This window comes from Onychomys torridus, chromosome 4, assembly GCF_903995425.1.
Source record: "Onychomys torridus chromosome 4, mOncTor1.1, whole genome shotgun sequence".
Taxonomy (NCBI): Eukaryota; Metazoa; Chordata; class Mammalia; order Rodentia; family Cricetidae; genus Onychomys; species Onychomys torridus.
The window spans coordinates 85,396,954-85,424,539 of record NC_050446.1 but is presented as its reverse complement, the minus strand read 5'-3'; the positions used below and the strand labels follow the sequence as shown (position 1 = coordinate 85,424,539).

At 37.2% G+C, this 27,586-nt stretch overlaps 1 protein-coding gene across 1 annotated transcript in view; it reads left to right on the top strand.

Annotated features, from left to right (window-relative positions):
* The first annotated feature begins 1,336 nt into the window (after positions 1–1,336).
* Ano3 (anoctamin 3) overlaps positions 1,337–27,586 on the top strand; it is a 247,920-nt gene continuing 221,670 nt past the window's right edge. Inside the window, exon 1 of the mRNA XM_036184793.1 lies at positions 1,337–1,600. Within this exon, the coding sequence (XP_036040686.1) occupies positions 1,555–1,600 (46 nt within the window). The 5' untranslated portion in view covers positions 1,337–1,554. The remainder of the gene's footprint in view (positions 1,601–27,586) is intronic.

Here is a 27,586-nt window from a genome sequence, read left to right as displayed (position 1 = left end):
ATAGACACACTTGAGTCCATTACCTGTGTGTGTGTGTGTGTGTGTGTGTGTGTGTGTGTGTGTGTGTGTAGCTACTGCTTGTTGCTCATATCATGGCACGTTCTTCTAAAGTCCTTCTACTCAGAGTGGCTCTCAGTAGCACCTGTTCTGTCTCCATCTCTGTTCATTTCTTCCTTTCTCTCCATTTTTTGTTTCAGATTACCTCACAGCTTGCTACTGTAATATCAAAAGTACTCTGAGAACAGCCTAATTGATGCTATCCCTCTTATAAGTCACCTTTAGAAATCAACTAGAGCGTTAAGCTTCTGAGTTCTATAGACCTTGGAGTAACGGGGATTTCTTTCTTTGAAGCCGATCTTACTGACCTCTATAGTCTTTGAATCATGCAACCTGTACGAAGATAAAATTTAATAGTAACTCAACCTATTTGAGGTTTTTAAAATTGTGAAATAGAATTATCACTTTAAAACCTATTTTTATTTGGACCTTAAACTCATTCTAAATTAATTAGTCTGACAAATCTTCAAATCCAGGAACCAACAGACCTTTTATTGTCTATCTGTTCAACAATACCTTGTTTATCCTGTTCTGGGAGGAACTTCAGGGTTGGAGTCAGGAAGCTATGGTTATATGGGGAAAAAGCCACTGCCGTATGGCCCTCCAAAGGCTGTTCCATTTCTTGGACTATTAGGCACCTTCATTTCAAATGCGGTTCTCATTTATGTAATAATGGGACATATGAGTTGCTGTGAGCCTCCCTTTCTTTATAATATAATATAAATTATTGTTTTTATGGCTTTAACACGATTATATTGTATACAATGGGTGATATTTCTTCAGCACCTGTTTGGAAGAATTAAACATTGCAGGATCACACACACACACACACACACACACACACACACACACACACACACACTACACAAATGAAATCGAAATAGCTGAATCAGAAGAGAACTTTAAATGCAAAGTGCTAGATAGACCGTACTGCTTATCTACTAATACAGACTCCCCCACATTTAAATTTAAGAAGGAAAGATGAAAACCGCCCTGCATTTGTTAGTATCCTTGTTTCAGGACAGATTCCGACTTCACCCTTCTTTATTTACATACCAACTTCTAGGAAATTAATCCTGGTGCCTGGGTGTGCTAAAGAGGCTCAGAGCTTGAAAATGAGCGCATTCATGACAGCTCTAGAGCAATGCTTGATTTATGCGTCGTCCTTAAGAAATTTCTGCCTCTCCCACATACACCAAACCCCCTGCAACACCCTCCTGCAGCACGGAGAAACAGCCTGGATGTGGGGTTATTACAGAAGTAACCACTGAGGGGAGCCGGTCGCGGGACTGCCCTCCCACGTTGCTATGACGATGAGACTGGCGGGCAGACAGCCTTCAGAGCTAAGTGCTGGCTGAAGCAGGTGTCAGATTGCGATGAGCTAGGTGGTTCTGGGATTACTCAGAGCCCCAGGAGTGTCTCTGGAAAGTCGGGCTACTATTCTGCTGCATCCCTCTCGGACAGCTCCTTAACTCCACCGGAACAGGCAGAGTGAAAATGGTCCACCACTCAGGCTCCATTCAGTCCTTTAAGCAGCAAAAAGGTCAGTGAGAATTCTCTCCCTGCGGGCACCATATCCCAATCTGCATTTCCTTGCAGTTATGCGGGAGCATCCTTTCTACCTGTGTGTTGAAGAGCTAAGGGACCCTGTAAAGTTAAGACCCCCTTTTATAGATGTTTCACACTGAATAGGTGATGAGTCTGATATCCGGAGCCCCACAGAGCCCCAGAGGGAGCAGAATCTGTCTTGTCAGGACTTGTTTGTATGTCTCTTAACTATTCTTCAGTGCATTGCAGTGAACTGTTTCAGCAGAGAAGGTCCTCACAGCACCCTGGGGTTTGAAGACTGAAAATTTGGGTGATATTTGCCCCAGTGTACCCTTCTAGTGCCGCTTAAGGTTCACAAGAGCAAAATTCATTACTTTTGCTGAGCTAGGGAAATCATAGGATAAACGATTTCATGGAAAATTCCAGAAGTTGGCTGGTCCCACATGAAAGAACTCTGTAATTTCCTTAGAAAATTTTATCTTCTGACCCCATGTATGATTCTGGGTTTCTGGTTTTTTATAGTTGTTGAGTTTTTCTTCCAGGAACTTCCCAGCATTTCGTTTAGCTTTTACAAATTTCTCACTAGTTGCACGGCCAGATCAAGAATGATCATCACTCATTGTTCTGTTTTCTTATTTATTTAAATGGAATTTCATTTAATGAATGAATAATGGTAAATATGTCATGTTTGCTCATATGGCTGCTAAAATATGTAATTCTGTAGTGTTACACTTGTTAATTAAAATAAGTATTTATTGAAATATTATTACTCCCCTTCTGTCACTGCTAGTATTCCTTCTCCAAATGGTTTAGGGTAGATCTTTGGCTTTGATGTTAAGCAAAAACCTTGGATAAACACAGAATAACTTAGTAAGAATTTATTCTTCAGGCATATTATTATGCTGAAAGAGCTTCCAGTCAGGAACTGTAATCTGCACAAATTCACATGCTCTAGTGTCTTTTGAATATATGTTAGAATCGGGGATGAAGTGAGAGACTGTGGGAGTAGACTGAAATTTGGGCTCCTATGCAGTTCTATTTAAGCTCAAAGACTTCCAAAGAAAATTCAAGAAGTTTCCTTTCTTTACATCATTAAACACATATAAACATTAGGGACAAAAAGAAAGAAATAGAAACCTTGAAACTGCCTCATCTGGTTATATTCTAATGCTTTGGGAGACCTGGATACTTGAAATGTCCCCCAAAGTATCCATGTTTTGATTCATATTGTATGTTAGGGAGCAAAGAATCATCAACTTTGAGATTGATTGTTTTTACTCAAATGAGTGATAAACTTGTTCAATTCATGACATTTCATAGTTTCCACTTTATAATGCACCATGAGCCAGTTATTTTCAAATCTCACACTTTGGCACACAAAAGAAAAAAAAGACTTTAGCAAAAATGTAAACTCGAGAAAGTGGAGGTCCCAAAAAGAAGCAATAACTTTGAACTAAATGGTTCTAGTTGTGTTTTTAACACCACTTTCTTTCATCTGTTTCCCCCCTCCAGTCCCTCTGTGTTCCCTTCTGTCCACCCCTCCATGTCCCTTGTCTACACTCTAGCTAATAGCCTGTTTTTCTTTATTATTATTATAAGTAGACATACTCATGTGTGTGTATTATGAATATACACACATTGAGTCTAATTTTATTGTTTGTGTGTTTATAATTTCAGGACTGACCACTCTATTAGACAACCAATAAGGGGCACCTCTGGGAGAGGATAATTCTCCCAGCAGACATTAGTTGCTTATGATTCTTTGCCTAGGGGTAGGGCTCTGCTAGGAAATGGTAATTCACATTGAGGACCAGCTATTTTAATTTTTTCAATAGGAAGAAGCATGATGACACTCTGTGTTCCCTCTGACCTGGAAGTGCTTTCCAGTGCTGCTAACCACAACATTGCACACTAAAGTCAAAGAGAATTCTGTACTGAAATTCAAGAGTCTTAGATTTCAGTCTTGCCTTTGGTGCTAGATGAACAATTTTGGAAAGTGTTTATCTACTTTTGATATTAATTTATATATAATATGAAGACTGTTGATTTCTGACCTTCTGTTCCCCCTTCCTCTACTGATTACACATTTAATTTTAAATATATAAACTAAGAGGTTTCATGATATTTTCACGATTCATATAATATACTTTGATCATGTCATCATCTTTATACACTTTATCCCTATTTCCTATTTCCCTTTCTCTTTCCAGTGTCTTGTACTTCCACTTTAGTTTCATATTCTTCTACTACCCCACCCTCAGTTTCCACAAATGAGAGAACACACACAATATTTGCATTTGTGAGACTCAGTTTCTAAACGTCTCCTTGTGTCCAATTCCATTATTTTACTGTAAAGAACATTATTTCATTCATCCATAGATGGGCACATAGAGTAATTCCATGGCTTGGTTATTATGAATAATGCTACAACAAAAGTGGGTGTGCAGGTATCCCTACATTAAACTAAATTTTTCCTTTTGGATAGAAATAGTATGTCAAGATCATATGGAAACTTTATGTGGGAAACATCCATACTGGTTCCCCCTGTGGCTACATTTTTTTCTTTTGTTGGACAGGACATGCAGTAAGCAATGTGAAGGCAAAGATTTTTTTTCTTCTGATCTAGAAGAAGAAAGTCCTATTTTAATTTCATATTTAGGAAATTGTTTAGTTTAGTGAACCAATTGTGCCATTTATTTTTATTTTATTCAAGTGAATTCAATATCCATTAAAAAGTGTTACTGACCACTCTGAATTGGACAATCAACAAGGAGTCTCATTCATGGAAGAAGCTAATTCTCCTTTTCCCAAGAGTCATCTATGTCTTGGAAACATAGAATATACTGTCATCATGCATTAAGACCTAAATATTCATGCGTATTGGAGATGTATGTAATTATATATTTGTTAATCAAATACAATCACTGATAATGCTTATTCTAATTAATAAAACCAGTGGAGATGGCAGAATAGTTATCTATTAAAAAAATTGTTAGTCCAAAATCTCCATTACTTTATATAAAGCAGTAGTTCTCAACCTGTGAGTCACAATCCTTTTTGGGGAGTCACATATCAGATATACTGTATATCAGATGTTTATATTGTGGTTCATAACAGTAGAAAATTACAGTTATTTAGTAGCAATGAAATAATGTTATGGTTGGTGGTCACCACGTCATGAGGAACTATATTAAAGGGTCACAGCATTAGGAAGGTGGAGGACCACTGATCTATATTTTTTTTCTATATTTTCCTGCACATTAATCCATGTGCTACTTACAGCTTTAATATTAAGTCTGTTAGTGCTTGTGTGAAATGAACATAATGTACAGTATTAAAATAGAACTAAAAATCTGTGTGACAGGTAGTTAGGATCCAAAATTTAGAGACTGATAAAAGACTCATTATTATAATTTCCAGTCTTACATATCTTTTTATTGACATAGTAGGCCAATATAAGATGGCCTCAGCTGCACACACACACACACACAGACACACACACACACACACACACACAGACACACACACACACACACTTTCCTTTTTCTATTTTTTCTTCATTCGGTTTTGCTTTGGAAGAGTATCTTATAAAAACACTGGGCTCTGGGCATTAGAACAATTTTTATTTGTAACAGTATCAGTTACAATCACACACTCTACCTAATTAATTCACAGTCCCTGAGGAAGTTTTAAAAAGTTGTCATAAAGAAAATTCAGATGCACAATTAATTTCATAGGTTAGAGATTGCAATGCAATGAAATGGGATTTATTCCCTCTATACTCAACCCACATTTACATAGCTATTATTTGCTTTGTGATAGTATCATTCAGGACATTTTCATTCCTGAACATCTTACAAAAAATCAGCTAAGCGGTGGTGGCATCCACCTTTAATCCCAGAATTTGGGAGGCAGAGCCAGGCGGATCTCTGTGAGTTTGAGGCCAGCCTGGGCTACAGAGTGAGTTCCAGGAAAGGCGCCAAAACTACACAGAGAAACCCTGTCTCAAAAAAACAAACAAACAAACAAAAATCAAATAAATAAACACCCCTTTTCACTGAAAAGTTGATATAGTAAGAAATCTGAGAGATCTGCTAAATCTATAAGAAATATGGACAAGTCTGCATTTTTGTCAGGTTGACATATTTTTTTCTTGATAATGCCATTTGTGTTTCTAAAAAGATCAACAAGGTATGTTTAATTTTTTCCATTTGAAACACTAGATTTTCTTATGAAAATTTTTAATAGGTTAAGACATTTTGAAAGCAAGAATCTTCTGCAAATATGACAAATACAGTAATTTCCTTATATCTGGTGTTTCAAGGGTACATTGGAGTGTTCATGATTGCAGACAACTAGGAGGTCACACTTGTTACACTTTAGCATACGTTGATGCAATCTCAAGATGGCAAATTAGAACTGGTTTCTGGGTAAAATCTGACTTTGTTTCCTAGACATGTATGTTGTGTTTCACTGAACTTATGATGGATTGATATGTCATACAGGCATGGATGAAAAAAGGGCAATGATAGTTGCTGGCTTTTCATGGCTGTTTATTTAGCAATATAGCTACCAAGATATTCAGGGAGGTCATAGGTTACATCAAACACAGGCTGTCTCAATTATCTTGGACTTAATTAGATCAGTTAAAGCTGTGAAGGTTTCATTAAAAATCCTGTAAATGACATTTGGTTAAACACAAAAATAGTATTTTTTAAACAGTTCTCCAGAACCAAGCATTTTTTGTACCCAGATTAACTATTTAATTATTATGGCTTTAATATCTTTATGGAAATCTGCAGGCTGAAAATAACATGCATTCTCCTTTCCACTAACTAAACTGTTACTGCACGTACCTATCTGTAAGCCTCTTCTAAATTCAACTTTGTGCTCAATTCCTGCTTCATGACACACAGAGGAATGCTTCTGGGGAATAATACCTACTCTCCAAATCTCTGTTTCTTAAACTTCATGTTTCCTTGGACAACATTTTTAGTATCAAAATATTCCTGTACACTTTAGAAAACAAATGGAAAAAAAGGACACAAATACATTGAGAGAAATCTATTCACCCTTGTGCACTAATTCCCACTGGTATTTCCAGACTGGCCTTTTACTTATGACTAAGGTAAGAAAGATTGTCTCTTGTAAAAAGAATCCTAAGTTTTGTGAGTCATAGGTGAAAAAGTTGAAGTGAAAATCCTGGTATGACTGAATCTGATATCCAGTAAAGATTTGAGTCTGTTTACCTATGTGTGTGAGAACTGTGGCACCTAAGGGCCCTGCCATCAGACTGCATCTGTGACATGAAATACTTTAATGCAAATTAGAATAAAATTGATCATGGGGCCTATGTCTCTTCTATGAAAGATACCTTTTTGTCACTGCTCTAATTATGATGGGGACATATCTCAACAATTGTGTTGAGAACCTGTGTTCTGGTAGCCAGTCTTGCAAACAATAAAAATACAATGGCCACCCCATTGTATCAAGTAGGTGCCATGTCTCTTGTTTAATACTGCTACTTTCTAGCCAAGAGTTGACTTAAATTGCATAGGCATTCATGGTCAGATTAACAGTCCTGGGTGCCTTTCTAGGGACTCAAATATGATTTGTTACAGTGTTCCAACTGTGCCCACACAGAACACTTATAAGCCAACATAACTTTCTTAATAAATAATACCACAGTAATAAGGACCATACTCTTACTATCAAATGTGTATTCTCTGAGAAGACAAAGGTATGGTCAGCCATAGTGTCCCCACCAAAGACAGTATTCTGCTTAAGGCCCTCTTCTATCATGTTTTCCCTGATGTTTGCAAGAAATCAACCAATTTCTTAAGTTGTTAGCAAACTACAGTCTCTAGTTTCAGGGTCATAATTGAGTCCTTCTAGGGGAAATGTTATATAGATCACCAGCTTTCCTTTGTAATAATTTAAGTTTCTATTTTTTTCTCAACATGTATTTTGCTCTTTATATTCACCTTTGAGTGTCCAATACCCTATCAGTAGCCAGGAATTGCTCACTTGGATGTTACCATCAGTCAAGTCACCTCAGGGATTACTGTTCATAGTCTGAGGAGAGTCCCTTTGCATCTTCAAGTCTTCCTTTCCCAGTTGTGCCCTCTGTTGCAATGGATAAGGATCTTGCTGACCATGCAGCTTCAGGAAATATAGGGCATGTTTCCTTCTCCATTAACTTTCTTTTCTTCAAGATGTACATACTCCCTTAGCATTCAGCCTCTGGGATGTCTGTGTTTTCTATGACCAAGAGGATAGGTAGAATTTACCAGAGTATAGTACCTTTGAAGGTATTCCATTGTCCCATGTGTCTTAACTTGCCTTAAAAGACAAGGGCCGATCTTGGTCTCAGCAATTCACAATCTTACAGTCCCTCCTTTTTCTCGACAATTGGACTCCAAAAGCACAGGGACAAATAGCCAAACAAATGGAAGCACATGAATTACGAATTATGGAGCCCCCAGCTGAAGCAGGCCCTCTGGATAAGTGAGACAATTGAATAGCTTGAACTGTTTGGGAGGCATCCAGGCTGTGGGACTCGGACCTGTCCTTAGTGCATGAGCTGGCTGTTCGGAACCTTGGGCTTACACAGGGACACTTTGCTCAGCCTGGAAAGAAGGGTCTGGACCTGCCTGGACTGAATCCATCAAGTTTAAATGAATCTCCAGGGGAGTCTTGGCCCTGGAGGAGATGGGAATGGAGGGGAGGGGCTGTGGGGAAGGTGGGGTGGGAGCGGGATAGGGGAGGACAGGGGAACCCATGGCTGATGTGTAAAATTAAAACACAAATATAATAAATTAAAAAAAAAAAACAAGGGCCAAAATACTGACTATTCTTTTTGACAGTTTCACCTTCTCCTTGGTTTAGGCCTTCAAGCTTTATTAGTTGAACACCAATGATCAGTCTTCTAGTTTTAACTATTTTGTAACATTTAAATAGATCTTAGACAAAAATATGTTTTAGGGCTTTGTTTCTGGATTTGCAGTACCAGGCATGTGTTTCCTCCTCTGCAATGTGCCTTAAATGCAATAAAAATGCAGCTGGTTACCCCACAACATTCATTCCACTGTTGTACCCATATCCATATCTAGCCATGCAGGCCATTATTTTAGCTCACTGGATTCACACCTGGTTAAGACCGTTGATGACATTTTCCCCCTACCAGCCTGCACAGCACCTTCTGATATAATGAAAGATAGTCAGTAGGGAGAAAGTTTACTGGTCAGTTACCAACTAGATTTCTCCATGTTGTGGCCTAAATGTATCTGTAAATACAGCCAAGAAACCATAGGTTCCAGGTAGTTCAACCTACTAATATTATTTTGCTTAATGTAGATAATGTCAATCTGCTGTATAAATTCCTATCTCTCCACCAATAGGTTAGTTAGTGAAGCTCTCAGATCTCATCAGAGAACTTTCTTTGTGTACTGGAGTACAGGCAATGTAGAAACTCTTGATTGGTTAAAGTGTGGAGAATAAGTATCAGTAGAGTGTTCAGCCACAGGTGGCACATCTTTATTACATCCCTCCCACCCCATCCCTCTCTTTAATGCTTAGGGACCATAGTGAAGGTCTTCTCCAATGGTCCTCTCCCCAAAGGTCTGAGAATTAGACAATACCAAGGATAATTTATAAAAACAAACATACTTCCTTAAAATTCATTGTGGACTTAAGTACTTAGAAGTATCCCCCACCTTATAAGACTGTGATAAAAACAATTAAAAAATGGATATAATAATTCTAATGGGGTGGTCAACTATGAGACAGGTCATGGTGGCACACGCCTTTAATCCCAACACTCAGGAGGCAGAGCCAGGCGGATCTCTGTGAGTTCAAGGCCAACCTGGGCTACCAAGTGAGCTCCAGAAAAGGCATAACGCTACACAGAGAAACCCTGTCTCGAAAAACCAAAAAGAAAAAAAAAGAAAACTGGCAGACTTCATACAGTATTGAGGTCATCCTACAAGAACCTCTTCACCTAACAATAGCCAACTCCCTCAGCTGGTAGAAGGATAAAGTTACAGCAATTAATCACCACAAATCACACAGTCTCACACCTCACATTCAATTTGAGAAGTCTTTATTTTTTATAGTAGTAAGTTTTTAATATATCTTTGTAGACTTCAAAGTATTAGAGAGAAATCTTCCACTTAAAGGGCAATTTATCATAAAACATTGTAAATCATACTAATTTAGTCCATTTGAAATGGAATATATATATATATGAATTACATTCAGTCTAGTAAAAACCAGCAGTGATAAAGATTGTAATGAGCCTAGATAGCAAACTATCTTGGAGGCAAGTAAGTCAAAACAGAAATTACAGAGGGACCATGATTATGCTTTGGCTAGATCTAAAAAGAATCTCTTGATGTGAAGAACTGGGGGAGATAATATGTGCTTCATCTTTTAAAACTTATTTTACCATTGGAATTATTTTGTAAACTTTACCAGCAACTTCTATACTTCTACCTATATTCTTCCATTACCTTCGTGCTATCAAGACAGCCTCACTAAATAGATATTTCTTCACCTGCCTGTCACCACTAGACCCACACTAGCCACACCTCTCATTTCCTCATTTTATATTTTTTATTTCGTAAGGTGTAATGATTGTCCAATTTTGGAACTGTCTTTCACAAAGATCTCACATCTTGTCTATTTTCCCCAGACAAGCAACATGGCTGAGTAAATTTACCTTGTATTTCTTGAATTATTGTCCTGTTCCTTTAGATGGGTGCTTCTCATTCTCTTTATTATCAAAACAGATTGTAGATAATAGACCTACTTGGTACCATCTAAAAAGAGGGTGTAAGTTGGAAAAAAAATCTAAAATACTTCAATCAGATTTCCATGTGGATTGGGATGTACCTTATATTTTAGGTTAAAAGATTAAAAGAAGTCTATTCATCTCCTAAGGGGGATGATAAAGGGAATATCAATGGGATTTGCTTCCAATGCCCTGCACAGGAGGAGGCATGTTCTTTCATAAATCTGTAGTGGATAGCCATCCCAGCATTGGCCTGGAAGTTCCAACCCCCATTGAGGTTTCAGTAATGATCACGCCCACAAGGCGGGGCAGAGGAGGGAGCGGAAGACCAAGGATCAAGAGGAGGTCGCTCTCTTGGTTCGGGGATGCTGGATGCAGGAGGCAGACCGAGCAGAGTTCTCCAGAGAACACCGCCGGACTGTGCTATACCTTTGCCAGACCCTGCAACCTACCCCTTCATTTGTAAGTTACCCTACAAAATAAACCTCCCTTTTAACTACATGGAGTGGCCTTAATAATTTCACCAATATAAATCCCCTTAAAACTACCACAGTTTTTAATGACAACTAAGGAAACAACAGTCAGACCCAGTTTCAAAGCGCATTTACACTAGATTTTGTAACTTGCACATATAGACTAGTTCCTGAACAATAGTCTGGCAACACACATTTCTAAAGAAAACATCACAGCAAAACATCAGGAGGTTGTAATAAGAATTAACATGTTAACACCAAATCTTAAGTCTTATAAACATGAGGCCAAAAATGAAGAATGTAACCACCATTTGAATCAAAAATTAGTATGACCATTGTTAGGGCCTCAGACCAAATAATCTTCACCACAGAATGGTGATGTATTGGGTACATCAATGACTTTTGCCTCTACTAGAGGCACCCAGGAATATTGCTTCCCTCGTCTCAAGTTGTGATAAGAGAATAGCTTTATGCTCCCAGCAGAATCCCTCATAGTCCCCTTAAGAGAACAGGACAGCCTTGCATCACCAGTCTGTACCACATGAGTAATCTTGCTGAAAAACTCTAGTCCAAGCTGGCCAGAGGCTTATGCCCTCCTGCAGAGTCCTAGATTCCAATGTAAAGCCAACTTGGGTCAGAAAACTCCTCACTTCCCACTGTCTTCTATGTTGGTTGTCCTCAGCACACTGGTAAACGGCTGGAAACAACCTAATAACTCTTAGAATTCTTAGCATGCCCCACTGCTTAGGGCATGGATCCAGAAACTTTCCAAGAGAGAATACTAAGAGAGACAGACATAAGACAGTGCCTTTAGTCAAGTGCCATTGGAAAACAGAAGGCATATTGACAAAGGTATACAGTACAAATCTCCACCCACTGGTCTAATTGGTGAGTCGGGACCAGATTCAGTCAAATATCCTTCCTACAATACTGAGAGTCACCCCAGCTAGAAACCTTCAGTTGTTTCATAGTTTTGTCTCAGTCTCTCAAGACAAGCAGAATATATAAAAGAAAACTGCAGTTATACAAAACCAGCATTTCCCTGTTCAATGGGTGCTGGGAAATTGATCTAGGTCATTTAAGCAAGCCTGACCTCTGAAATTTTAATAGATAACCACACTGGTTGTTCTGAACTGTTCGATATAGCTTTGGTGTTTGTGTGATATTATAGTGGAACACAGAAGCTGAACACAGAAGTAGAAGCAACTGGAAGAATGTGTATTCTGCTTCCCCTTCTTTGGAGGTTTAGTTGATTCTGGATATTCCACATGACTTCTAGATAATTCCCAGTACAGTGATCCAAAAGTAAATGATTAGTAGCTGGAGTCTATCTTTGACTGGTGTTTTTGTATACTCTCCCTCCAATAACTGAATCAACTGGAGTACAAGAAGCATGTCTCCTGTCCTTGGTAAATCTTGAAGAATGGAGCCTCAGGGCTGGTAGCTGGTGTTAAAATGAGTCCCTCTGCTTGTAGACAGTGATGGAGTCTGGTAAGCTGGCCTACATGGGTGGGTGAGCTTGGCACTGGACAGGAAGCTTCACAGAGGATGGGAAGCTCTATATGAGAAGGCATATCTACCCTATCATTGTTAAGTGTGTATGTTGCCTGTTAGTGCGAGGTAGTGTTGTGGTTGAAACTGAGTTAAGAGCCTCCATATCTATCCACTCAAAAGCCCACAAGAAGTCTAGTTTTTATAGGTCCTTAGAATAAGTGGGAAACACCTGAGTCCCATCAATTTTCAAAACACCTGTATGTCGCTGATTTCTTTGATCTACCTGTTTTCCTTATTAATAATAGTACATCTCCATGAAGAATTTTACTATGTTCAAGCTTAATCATGGCTCTAATAGGCCACTGTCCTTTCTGGGGTCAGTCACTTCATATTTAAACAAAATTGTGTGGGACATTAGGAGCCAGATCCTCTGTTCTTGCTGTACTTCAGCAGGAACTACAGAAGTGTGAAATTATATTCTAAACTTGGCAGCACATTAGTACAATCAACCTTGCTGTCTCTTCAGCTATTGTCTTTCCTCCTAAATTATACTGCAAATAGAAACTACTTTGAATTGTGGCATTGACCCAACACTTAGCTATGTAGGAAACCTGGATCTACTGCAGAATAGAGTAGAACATGAGTCTCCCATCTTCACAACTGAGATTTGTTGACCTACTAATCAGAAATCTTCCAAGTGAGTGGACATGGAAACTATGTATCTCAAAATATTTTGCAAATGTTACATATTAATTGTTCTCATACTTATCAGTTTCTAGAAAGTTACTTGATTGATAAAAACTTATATATATAACTCATAAAAGTATGTATGGTTATGGTTGGCTTTCACACGAACGCTTCTAAGCAGAAAATTTTCAGCATAGTGGTGGTTAGGTATTAAATATATGCACAGATACAGATGGAAAGAGTTACTCCCTTCTTAGTAGTTTGAAAATTTTATTTTATCTACTTTTGTTCATTTATCTAGATCTATGTGATACTTAATTTTCAAGATTCAAGAATTATCTAGAATTCAATGAAAATCATCAGGCCTTCCAGTCCATTGAATTTAAATTTCATGGAAAAGGACTAGGACTTTGTATTCTTAACAATCAAGCAGAAATGCTTAAAAAATAAGCCCATTTCATGCACTAAGGACAGGTCCCGGTCCCACAGCCTGGATGCTCCCAAACAGTTCAAGCTATTCAATTGTCTCACTTATCCAGAGGGCCTGATCCAGCTGGGGGCTCCACAGCCTTTGGTTCATAATTCATGTGCTTCCATTCGTTTGGCTATTTGTCCCTGTGCCTCTCCCATCTTGGTCTCAACAATTCACGCTCTTACAGTCCCTCCTCTTTCTCGACAATTGGACTTCTGGAGCTCCACCTGGGGCCTGACTGAGGATCTCTGCATCCACTTCCATCAGTTATTGGATAAGAGTTCCAGCACGACCCTTGGGCTTACACAGGGACACTTTGCTCAGCCTGGAAAGAGGGGAATGGACCTGCCTGTACTGAATCCATCAGGTTTAAATGAATCCCCAGGGGAGTCTTGGCCCTGGAGGAGATGGGAACTGAGGGGAGGGGATGGAGGGAAAGTGGGGGGGGGGGGGAAGGGGGACGACAGGGGAACCCATGGCTGATGTGTAAAATTAAAACACAAATATAATAAAAAAATAAGCCAATTTTAGAAACAATATGATAAATTAATAATATAACTGTGCAAATGATTACTTTTTTGAAATGATTTCAAATGAATTACTAGCAGAAATTATTTTATAGCAAATTTTATAAAATCTAAATATTTAGTTGTATACATGTATCACATACCATGCAAACATAAGTGTGCTATACTTTTTTTTTCTTTTTTTTTCTGAGACAGGGTTTCTCTGTGTAGCTTTGCACCCTTCCTGGAACTCACTTTGGAGACCAGGCTGGCCTCGAACTCACAGAAGAAATACACCTGCCTCTGCATCCCAAGTGCTGGGATTAAAGGCGTGTGCCACCACTGCCTGTCGTGTGCTATAATTATAATATTAAAAATAATATTTAATTCTAGAAGAAATGGTAACTTCCTAATCATATATGACCTTTCAAAATTAGTCATGGTAATATAAACAGCTTAAACAGATCCATAACAAGAAAGGAGATTGAAGTACTAGTAAAAAGACTGTCACTCAACTGGCCAATGAAGTTGGGGCAAAAAGTCATTTACTATAAGGCTGGACTGGAGGTGGGACTGACCACTAGCTGGGAGAATCTTCCTGAACCCCTTTGGGTTGACATCTGAGTTTCTGTGACTGTGCTTCCATGATTCTATTATCATTTACAGTATTGAGTGAGATTGAAAAATTCATCCTCTCAACTCTTTGATATTTATGCAAACTTCAGAAGCTATTTTCCTATTTTTCTTGACCTTTTATTCTTACACACTTAAGTGAAGAGGTTTGTGTATATATAAATTGTCAAAGTTGAAAAGATGTGCCTTTTCTTTCATTTTATTTTTCTCAGCTTTAAATTGGTTTTTGCTATTTTTATCACCTCCTTGATCTTTCATCATAGGTTGGTTTAGTGTTCAATGAGTTTGAAGGTATATATTTTGATTTTTAGTATCTGGGACTATTTATTTCTCTGATGCAATATATACTAGATCATTTACACATTTCCTTCTTCACTCTTTTTTTCTTAAATGTTTAAATTATGTTTACCTATGTGGGTGAAGGATTGGCAGAGCACATATGTGGAGATCAGATGATTACCAGCAGGAGACCATTCTCTCCTTCCATCATGTGCTCCTAGGACTGAACTCAGCTTCTCAGGCTTAAGGACAAGCATCTTTACTCACTAGACCACCTTGCTGGACCGTTCTACATGATCTAGATTACACTTATCAATTCAAATAATGTTTCAATAATGTAGAAATTCTCTTGGTTCTGAATGTTGAAAGCATTGCCTAATATGTATGATATATTTTTATTTTGTTTTTGCTTATAAGGCTGATGGAATCTAGACCTCTTTAAAAAGATATTACTTAGTTCTCTTTTAATTTTGCCCATAAGGAATTTTTGCTGAAATTAAATGATTCAGTACATACAAATACTTGTGCAAAACTGTGGTAAGTAGGTGATATGTCTAAGACCATATTGACTGATTTCTCATGAAACATTTGAGAAACTAAAATAAATACCTTTTTAAATCTTATATAGTATAATGTCTTTATTATAAAATTTTAATTTATTATTAATTAATAATAATTAATAACATGTTGTAGAATTTTTAAAGTTGCTAAGGAGGTAGATCCTGTGCTAACTCCTCTTATTATAAAGGCAAGAGGCAGGGTGAACGTTTGTAAGTGATGGGTCTATTACAGCATAGAGAGATGATGGCTGAATGTTTTTTCAGGTTTATATGTAGATACAGACACCTTAAGTTGCCAAGTTGTATACATTAAATGCCAATAATCTTCAAAGTTTCAGTCATGCCTAAGCACTTAAAATAGTTGGTTAGCTGGATAAGATGTCACACACCTATAGTTCTAATATTTGGTAGGTGAAGGCAGGAAAATCAGTAGTTCAAGTTCAACCAGGAATGCAAAATGAGTGTGAAACTATCCAGGGAATACAGGAAGCCCTGTCGTATAAAACTGAAAAGAAATGGCAGAATAATGACAAAAGCTAAAAGTCATCAGTATCATCTGTGGGTGATCTGAGCCCCTCAGGTATTATGTAATTTATGTGTTAAATTTAATTTCTTTTTTAAAATTTATTATATTTGTGTTTTAATTTTACACATCAGCCATGGGTTCCTGTCCTCCCCCATCCCGCCCCCACCCCCACCTTCCCCACAGCCCCTCCCCTCCATTCCCATCTCCTCCAGGGCCAAGACTCCCCTGGGGATTCATTTAAACCTGGTGGATTCAGTACAGGCAGCTCCAGTCCTCTCCTTCCAGGATGAGCAAAGTGTCCCTGTGTAAGCCCAATGTTCCAAACAGCCAGCTCATGCACTAAGGACAGGTCTGGGTCCCACTGCCTGGATGCCTCCCAAACAGTTCAAGCTATTCAATTGTCTCACTTATCCAGAGGGCCTGCTCCAGCTGGGGGCTCCACAGCCTTTGGTTCATAATTCATGTGCTTCCATTTGTTTGGCTATTTGTCACTGTGCTTTTCCAATCTTGGTCTCAACAATTCACACTCTTGCGAAATTTAATTTCTTACAGAACTATTTGAAGTCTAGCTTTTTAAAAATAACATTCTTATTGAGTCTTCGAAATTTTCATACCTTTACACTGTGGATCTCTTTTATATTTTATCAGCATCAATTTGACTAATCAGTGTTTGGTGTTATGTTTTTATTAAACAGATTGATACTTAATCAAGTAGGAGTTAAATCATTATGTTAAGGTTAATTTTCTTTTTGGTAATTTTTTTCCCCAGAGTAATTTTCAAACTTTTTCATTTACATTATATTCATTTTTACTCTTTCTTAATTTGTTTGAAAGTTTAAAAAATTACATATTAGCTATTTTCTCCTTTTTTGAAGTTTATAAATTTTTTATTCATGGTTGGTGAAACTAAGGAGCAATCATAAGCCTGTAGTAGGTGAATGAGTAAATGAGGTCTTAGTTTCTTGATGGTTTCTATTATTTTACTGATACACTTTCTCCAATAGTTTCTTGCAAGTTAAAGAGATAATTTTTTAGAATTTGCAATAAAATGTCTTCATTCTCTTAATTACAAATGTTTGATAATTTGTCAGGTCTGCACAGATAGTGTCCAAAAACTGAAAGAAGAAGTAGACTTATTTCCCTATGGCTAACCTAGAAGCAGTCACCAATTGTTAATCATTTGCAAATGAAACTTTAGTTTCCTCCAAGGGAGTCTTACTTGGGAAAATAACTATTATTAAAGATAGGCTGCATGCCCAGCAATAGATGACCAACAGAAAACAAATTTAACTGCATCTTTGAAGATTCCTTGTCTCATAATGTTAGGTCTTTTTCTTTTATTTGTATTTTGTTCTTTTTAAATATTTCTTATTCATTTTATATACCAACCACAGTATCCCCTCCCACCCCTCTTCCAGCTCTCCTCCTCCTGCTCCCCTCCCACCTATCCCCCCGCCCAATCCACTTTTCCAAATGGGTAAGGCCTACCATGGGAAGACAACAAAGCTTGATACATTCAGTTGAGGCAGGACCAAGATCCTTTACCCTGCATCAAGGCTGAGCAAGGTATCCTAGCATAGGGACTGGATTCCAAAAAGCCAGCTCATACACCAGGGATAGATCCTGGTCCCACTGCCAGGGGCAAATTTTCTCTGATTTATTAATTTCATTTAACATTTTCCTTCTCTCTTTTTAACCTATAGGTCCTTTAAATGTATATAATGGCTTCCAGTTTACTGTTTTTTTGAGATTCTTGAGTATATAAACAAGTGACTTTCTGTGGGGCTTTTTGTTTATTTGTTTGTTTGTTTTTGTGTGTGGCTTCTCTTGGCTTTTTTCCTTATGCTTGTTAGTTTTGTTCAATTATTAGGTATTAGTTTTTGTTTTATATTGTTATATTTTGTTTTATCACTATCCCTTAAAAGTTTACTTATTTTTTAATGAGAGACAAAAAGAGAGTAGATACAGATGGGAGGGGAGGGGAGGAGGAACTAGGAGAAGTACAGGGAGATGAAGCAGTAATCAGGATATATTATGTGAGAAAAAGATTTATTCTCAGAAAGGAGAAAAAAGTGAAAAAAAAAGAAAGGTCATGAAGTTGAGAGGAAGTTGGGGAGACATAGGAAGAGTTGGAAGAGGGAACAGGAGGTGTCAAAATAATATAAATGCATCATTCTTTCATGTACGAAATTCTCAAAAGTAAAATTTTCACTTAAACATGAATAAGTAAGTAAAAGCTCAAAACGAGATTCAAACAATTCTAAATGAAAATTGCTTCTTAAAACTTTAAGATCATGATTCTGTAGTTAATTTCTAGTTGACAAATTTGACTTTTTTGTGTTCTTAAGGTCTTTCTACATCCTTGCTTTCTTAGCATAATTTTATTATATTTCTATTCTTTCATTCTCATTTTAGCTCAACATTTGGGTATTTGAACAAACAAACAACAAATACTTTGTTTGACAAATCTGCTCTCATTATGTGCATGACCTGACACCTTTTGGCATCTTTCTTGCAGTGAGGATTTTTTTATATCAGAACTGGTAGCATGTTTAAAAGATTGTCCTTAATTATTTCTGCAAATTCAAGTTCACACCTAAGTTTTATCCTAGATTCATACTCAGAATACAATAGTATTTTATAAACCTGTTTGCTAGAAGCCAGAGAAAGACAGGCTAGACTTCAGAACTAATTTAATCATGATCATTTCTTACAGCCTGGGTAACAGCTATTGTCAGAAACAACATATATATGGGTTCCAGTGTCTCAGGGAGGGGATAATGGTACCCAGGTGATTTTTTTTTAAATGTGTGTTAAAGAGAACATTAGAATATTAGAGGTATTTTTCATTTCAAGTATATGTTGACATTTTACTGTTCCAAGCTTTCTCCTAAACTGTATAGCTGTGAATAAAATCAGAACTGCATTGAGTCAACCAATTTTTATTGTAATATTTCCAATAAAACATCATTGTATTCAATACAGAAATGTGTTTTCTCTGCATTTTGCAATATGATTGATGGTGCAATTATAATGATTGTTGAACTGTTGCTTATGCTTCTCAGTTATGAGTGCCAGGTGTGAAGGACTAGAGGACATTTGCACGTAATATATTTACAGCGTGGGAGAAACACTGGTAATTTTCAGACTGCTAATGCCAGCTGCCAAAGTTCCTTGCTGTTATTATGATATACAAGCTCATATTTCCAAAATATTGTTCCAAGAACATTATCTATGTCCCAGGTGAGAGAATGGTAGTCCCTCACAAACTGTCAGTATACTGCAATCTTTACTTTTTACTTTTTATTTTTTTTATAATCTAGGGGAGGATATTAATTTTTTGTTTGGTACAGCAACCTAATTAATTAATCTGTGTATTTGGTTGTATTCTGGCTCTACTTGTAGATTTCAAAATCTATTCTATTTTTTTTTTTCTAAAATGCCTCTTTTTTTGTCTCTTGCCTCAAAAAATATATATGAATGTTGCTCCATTGCTACTAATTGTTAAACATCCTCAGCATCTGATTCACAGATTTGATAGAGTTGTATATTATTGTCTCTATTTACTGTTTTCTTCTTTGATTGTGAGTTTATATCTTGACAGTTGCATTTAAATGACTTCCTTGTCTAATGCCAATGACATCACATTCTTCATGGACCACTGCTGCATTTCTCTACTCAAATCAGACTCAAATGTTCTCAAGAGAATATACCAGAAAGCTACAGTTAGTATTATGAATTTGCCAATCTTTATTTTTGGAACAAACTGAACTCTGTATGCTTAAAGAGTCAAATATCCAGTTTGAAGTTCTATGTGTTTTATTTCTTATTATCATGGTAACTACATAAAATAGATATGGTTTTCCATGTAGCTGAAGATTTTAAAGAACAGGTAACCCGATGAAGCTCAGGGTGTTCCTCATGGACTCTCTAATACTTCTAGGCCTGACCTTGAATTCCCTCTTGTTTAATTTCTCAAGCCAATTTATCTTAATACAGTGACTAGCTGAAAGCAAAAGTTGCTGATTTTTAAGCAGATGGTCTGGTGGCAATTACAAAATCATCACAACAAGAGCTGACTGCCAGTACAGTTATTTTGCCACTTATATAAATAAATGAATACATGTGCATCTTGTATATGCCCATAGTATCAATTTACCTCATAAATCAATTTGATCTTTAGGGGAAGGAAAGACCTTTCTGTTTAAGGCAATATTATATTGCTCAGGGTCCAGTCTATGATTTAGGAACTAGACCAAAAAGTGAAATTATACATCTCCCAGAAAAAAAAAGGAAGACAAGAAAATCAGAGGTTAGGAAAATACCTTTAAACATAATGTGTTATGACTGAGAACAGCATAAAGAAGCCAGTATTGTAGTGTACAACTTTGAAATTAGCACTCAGGAAGCTGAGGCAGGAGGAATCAAAGCCAGGGAAGCCTGAAGCTATAGAGTAAGAATTGTCTGAAAATATGAAACAGAAAAACATAATAAATAAAAAGAAGAGAGAGAGAGAGGGCGGGGAAGAAGGGAAGGAGGGAAGGAGGGAAAGAGGGAGGGTAGGAAGGAGGGAGGGGGAAAGATAGGATGGAAGGAAGGGAGGGAGAAATGAAAGAAGAATGAGGAGTTCTACATTCATAACGCAGATGTTTTTGTCCCCATCCGAAAGTTGCAGAGTACATATCTACACAGGCAAATACGTTATCATTTAGTTGTCTGTTCCAAGTGAGATACATTTGACTCTGAATCAATAGAACTGTTGACTACTGGAAGGTCATGTATGTACGTAAGTGAACACAGTATACTGGGGAAGGTAAGGGCATGTAGTGATTATTCAAATTCTACAAAGGAATCTAGGAAATATTTCCAAATCAAGTACATTTGGAAATGTTTCAAGGTCAAAGGATCAATTCAAACATCTAAAAATTATATATGTATGTATATGCATATGCGTATGCATGTGCGTGTGTGCTTGCGTGTGTGCGTGTGTGCGTGTGTGTGTGTGTGTGTGTGTGTGTGTGTGTGTGTGTGTGTGTGTGTGTGGTTTTCAATGCATCCAGGGAGTAATTTCCCCTCCCTCCACTCTTCCCAATTCATCCCCACCTCCTCTCTCCCCCAAATCCATACCTCCTCCCTTTCCCTTCAGAAAAAAGCAGGCTGCCCAGGGACATAAAACGAACATGACATATAATGAGATACATAACCTGACCATGGCATAACAAATCTAGGCACAAACCCTCATATCAAGACTGGATGAGGCAACCCACTAGTGGGAAAAGGGTCCCAAGTGCAGGCAAAAGAGTCAGGGACACCCCCGTCCCCACTGTTAGAGGAATTCCATAAGAACACCAAGCTAACCATCATAACATATGTGCAGAAGATTTAGCACATCCCCATGCAAGCTCTTTGATTGTTCCTTCAATCTCTGTGAGCTTGTAGGATCCCTCTTTAGTTGACATGTGTGGGTCTTGCTCTCCTTGTTTCCTGGACATCTCTGGCTCCCACAATTCTTCCTCCATGCATTCAAATTCTCTTGTTTTCATTATTCTTTCCATTGTCCTCCTCTCCTTTTGCCTCCTCTCACTCCTCCTCCTCATACTTCACCCCATGAGTCTTCCTTGGCACTGCCTTTTAAAACTGTCTTCACTTCAATCTGAGAGCTCCGAAGCTAGAGAAAATAACATATTGTTGTGGGTTATTTTTTTTTCTGTTTAAAATTGAAAACGTTCTATCAAATACCAATGTTTTGTTCTTTTTTTCTTTACCTTTAACACCCATTACTTATTTTTGAATATTTCCTCAATTTGACTCTCTCTCTGTTTCCTTCCTCCCTCCCTTCCTTCCTTCTTTCCTTCCTTCCTTCCTTTCTCTCTCTCTCTCCCTTTCTTTCTTTCTTTCTTTCGTTCTTTCTTTCTCTCTCTCTCTCTCTCTCTCTCTCTCTCTCTCTCTCTCTCTTTCTCTCTTTCTTTCTTTCTTGTTTCTTTCATCTTCTGCTTAACTTTATCTCTTTCCTTCTAAAAGTACCATGAATATATACCAGTTTTGCATTGTTTAACATTTTTTAATTCAGGGGATTTTTTTTTTTGTAAATTTCATCTATGTTTTCTGTATTTACATAATTTTCCTCCTTTCTCCCCACCTCCAACTCTTCCTGTACCCCCTTTCAAATTCATGACCACTAATTTAGTGCTGAGTCACTTTAGTGTTGCTCATATTTGTATGTATTTAGGGATGACAGCTTGGCATTAGCTAACCAATCTAGAAGGCTTACCTCTGGAGGTAAAAAAGCCATTAATTGATTGTTGCTCTTCATGTAGAGTAGGGTAAGATGTCCCTCATCCATGTTGGTTTTTCAACTGGAGTTGCTATTGTGCAGGGCTTATTTGGACTAGCTTTCAGTATCTGAAGTTGCTGTGCCAGTTGTCAAGGAAGAAAACAATGAATAGTGTTAACACAATTGTAAAATCTATGGACTACAACAATCACCAGCCCGGTAAAGTATCTCCAGTGCTATAATAATGGCACTTATATCCAGGGAGTGTGGTGATATACTGTGTTCCCCAATATATTGTACACCCAAATAAAGCTTATCTGGAGATCAGAGGAAAAAACCAGCCACTATTTTAAACATAGAAATCAGGCAGTGGTAGCACACTCCCTTAATCCTAGCATTCAGGAGGCAGAAATTCATCCAGATCTCTGTGAGTACAAGGCCACATTGAGAACAGAGCCAGGAATGGTGGAATACACATTTATTCTGAGTTCTAGTTAACCATAGAGGTCTGGAGTTCTATAAAGACAGCAGGAAGTGATGTACCTGGGCAGAGAGAGGAAGTGAGATGGCAGGGACAGAAACAATATAGGCATGAGTATACAGGAAGTAGTTCTCTCTCTTTGGCTGAAGATTTCTAGTGGTAAGAACATGGCTGGCTTCTTTCTGCTTCCCTGATCTCTTGGCCTTTACCCTAATATCTGGCTCTGGAATTTTTATTAATAAGACTGTTCGGCAATTCGTCTTACAAGGGAGTAACCAATAGTCATCTAATTGGGCTTAAGACCCCTCAACATAAGAGAACTCATGCCTGGTACTATTAAAAACCCAGCCACCTACACATAGCTAGTGATGTCATGGACTTCAGAAGAGAATCTACTACTGCTATTTTCCTAAGCCAATATAACTTCAAACTGCACTCTCAGTACATATCTGTAGACCCACAGGCATATACTTAGACCCACAAATCAGTGTAGATCTCATCTATCATTAAAGAACTTCCTTCTTCAGCAGACGGGGATCATTGCAGAACACTACAGCTAAACTCTTATTTTCAACAAGGTCTGATGTTTTACGTAAGAATATCTAACAAATTAAATTTGGAGGGTTGTTGTGTTAAGAAAGGGTTGAGACATGGTTTATCTGTGTGTAGCCCTGGCTGTCCTGGAACTTTCTCTGTGGACCAGGCTGGTCTTGAACTCACAGATAACCACTTGCTTCTCCTCCCAAGTGCTGGTATTAAGCCATTATCGCCAACACAAGTTGAATTCTTAACACAATCTTTTGCCATGTTTAGATTTATTTTCTTTTTGTCTACTGTAATGCTGCATGTAAGACAACATCATCCATAGTTGCTTCAAAAGACACCGAGCATTCACTTGATTATTGTTATTTTCTAAACTGAAATGTGTCCCTAGTTGGGTTCAATGCTGAGTAATCCTGTGGGAGTTAGCTGAGGCTCCTCAAAGCATTTCAATTAGTGAACACCAGCATGTGTCTTTCTTGTATACTACTGATTTCCTAAAGACAAATTGAAATTAAAAGGATGAAGTTTCTTTTCTCTCCCTCCATCAAGTCAAACTGCACTCTTCATGATAAGACTAAATCTCTTCTTGAATAAAAATTAGATTGTCATGTTTAAAACACCATCATGTAACAAGAATAATTGAATATCTTCAATCCAATGTATTAGCCTTTTTGTGTTCTTCATGATGGATGAAGACCAAGATAAGGAACCCAGGCAGGTAATTTTCTTTTTTGGAAGTCACTACACACTTTCATGCATATTTGGAAGGTGTAGTTTCAATTTCATCAAAGATAGAGTCTTCAAGTAAAGGTTGTTTTTATTAGATTTCAGTAATATTTTATTGAAGAAAAACTTCATAGCCTTATTGTTGTTTGTTGTTGGGTGTGTGTGTGTGTGTGTGTGTGTGTGTGTGTGTGTGTGTGTGTGTGTGTGTGTGTGTGTGTGTATCATTCTTATAACTACAGCTATTAACAAAACAGAATGTAGACAAATTTTAAAATTGCCTTATTAAATAAAAAGACATGGAGCCAAATGTAGGGATGAAAGCCTTGGAAAGATCAGGGAAATAGGGAAAGCCACCCACCATTCTTACCTCACTAACTCTGCAGCTTTCAAAGAGAGCTACTTCCCGTTTTACCCACGTCTATATGCCTTGCTGTCCTCTTCTCTCTTTTTCTCCTTACCCCAGCTACATCACTACCTCTTCCTGCCCAGTTTTGTCACTTGCTGTCTGTCTGTATGGACCTCCAGGTCTCAATGGTTGGTACTGGGATTAAAGGCATGTGTTTCCACTTTTGGCTCTGTTCCCAAGTATGGCCTTGAACACACAGAGATCCTCCCTGGTAAGGGATTAAGGGCGTGTGCTGCCTGACTTCTTTGTTTACTTAAAATGGCTGGCCTTTCCCCCCCTGATCTCCAGGCAAGCTTTATTTATTAAAGCACAAATAAAATATCAGCACAACAGAATTATGATTTTAGGGCCTTATTATTCTACTTGCTAGAAAGAATAAGATTAAAGAAAATACATATTATATCATATAGCAATTGGTGTCAGACATAACAATAAAAAAGGAAAATGGATCACAGAATGTAGTATGTAAATCAGTAGATTTTTATACTTAGAAACTTTGTATTTCCAAGCATGTGTTTCCATGGGCGCAAAAAAAATGGCATATATTTACTATACACATGTTTGGATAATACAAAAAAATCAACTATGACATGAAATCAATTATAAGTTGATTTTTATTAAGTTTCATTTTTATCCCTTCTACTTATTTTTCTAATTCTAGAGATTTACAAACACACATGTACTCATGCATTTATATAAACACATGTTCATTGATAGAGCCCCATAGACACATATAAATATTTTTTTTCAGTCCCCATTTGTGGTTATAGAACATCTATGAATGAATATTATACTGGGATTTTCTCTGTTTTTAGTTACAGAAATAATTTATTTGGTTTGAGTAAGAGTACCTCTTCTACCCCTTCATTTAAACAACTGTTCTTTCTCACTTTTATATTTGTGTGGCACAAAATAGTTTGAAGCATTGAGTCTTATTTCTGGTAACAGTTATCAGGTATTATTGTTAGAATATATTTAATATTAGAAATGTGCAATGACTATGGCAGGGAGTGATGACTTTCATTACAAGCAGATCTTAACAAGTAAAGGACCCACAGCTAGAACATATGGCAAGCTATTTGAGGATACATTTTTTTTTCAAGCCTTTTCACTATTACTGCTTTAAAGAACCTGGACATTAGGGAAGGACAGATGAAAGTATTTTAGATGGAGAATAATAATCCTTTTCAATTTTAATCATTAGCTGTCATGAACTGCATAGTAATATTTTGGTAATGATAAATTCCATACATAATGGTGATCCCCCAGGATTAATTGTCTGGAAGTGGTATTATCATCTTATCCTGAGTAAGTACACTCTGATGTTCCTGAAACGATTCAATTACCTAAAAATATATGTCCCTATTGTAAGACAATACATAACTACAATTTCATTAGAGTGTCTCATATGATTACAATCTAAATTTGATCAAAATAAAAATGAGTTCTTGTTTTCTAAGTTTATATGCAACTATTTCTATTCATACATTTTATGTTTGTGTGCATGCAAATGCCCAGAAATTTATCCATCCACACAAATTAAGTTCTTAATAAATATTTAATTTGTCATGTATTTTTGAATTTTATTAGCTTGAATTATTACTGCCCGAAATATTTTAAAAATACAAATTATGAGATATTCATCAGTATTTTATATCTGTGTTCTATGAGCTCAAGCACACTGATGTAAAATGCAGTCAAAATTTTAGGTATTCTGGTAGTTTTGATTGTAAACTTGATGTTGTCTGGAATCACTAGAGAAACAAGTGTCAGTGAAGGATTATCTACATAAGGTTAGCCTGTGGGCAAGCCTGTAGGTATTTTCTTCATTACATTAATTTATGTTGAAAGACCCAGTCCACTCTGCTTGGCACCATTTCTGAGTTTGGGTCCTGGACAATATAGGAGTGGAGCATGCATTCATTTCTTTCTACTTTTGACTGTGAATGTTAGGACTAGCTGTTTTAAGTTCCTGACACCTTAATGGCCCTGCTATGCTGAACTGAAACCTGGAATTTTGAGCTTAATGGACCCTTTTGTCTTAAGTTGCTCTTTCTGGAGTACTTTATCACAGCGATGGAAATGAAAATGGGGAGAACAGAAACACAAGTGTGACTTCATACTTAAACATGTTTATCGTTCAGTGTTTGAATCAGGAAGTACTGGGACAAGATGGGTGTGTATGAGATAAGAAACACATTCAACAACTGCATAATAATAGAACTGTCACAACCTGGCAGACACAGAGAATATTTTTGGTGACAGAAGATGCCATCTTTGAGGCTTTCTGAAAAGAAACTTACTAAGAACAATGTCATACAATGATAAAAACAGAGTCATATTTAAAGCTTTTCTCATGGTTGATAGAAATGAATGAAGATTTTTTCCCCAAGGGAAAGGGGGTAGATTTTCACAAATTTATGAATCCGTGATATAAAAACAGTATTACATCAAGGATAATAAAGGAAATAATTACAACCTCTAAAAAGGGATATTTGTTAATTTTTGTGAGCAGAAATTCTCATTGTGTAGCACAATATGACCTTCAATTTGCCACAATGGCTTCCAACACCCAATCTTTCTGCCTTAGTTTGTCAAGCGTTATAACTGCAGATATTCAACACTGTGTCTCATTAATAAGTCACTCTAACAATGCATAACTCAAATATAAGTTGAATTCAGATGACCTCTTAGCTGCCAAGGAGTGTGCATTTGATTGTTGAATGACAAATGTTACAGTTGCATGACCAAGTGTCAAACAACTGTTCAGTCCCCAGAGCCTCCCAGTCCTCACTCGCTACTCTCGCCTAGTTTCATAAAATTAAACTAAGTGTTTGGAAACAACTGCCTAAAATGTCCAAAATGCAAATCTATCAATTATAAATATACTAAAGACTATAAATAAATTAGCATTGATATCATAAACAAAATTTTGAGAAAAGAACATAATGTACCACTTTATATACAGAATATTTTGTATTGTATTCAAATATTATTGACTTTAATTAGAAAATTCAAGTCCAAGATTTCAAAAAGCACAGGGACAAATAGCCAAATGAGCAGAAGCACATGAATTATGAACCAAAGGCTGTGGAGCCCTCAGCTGGATCAGGCCCTCTGGATAAGTAAG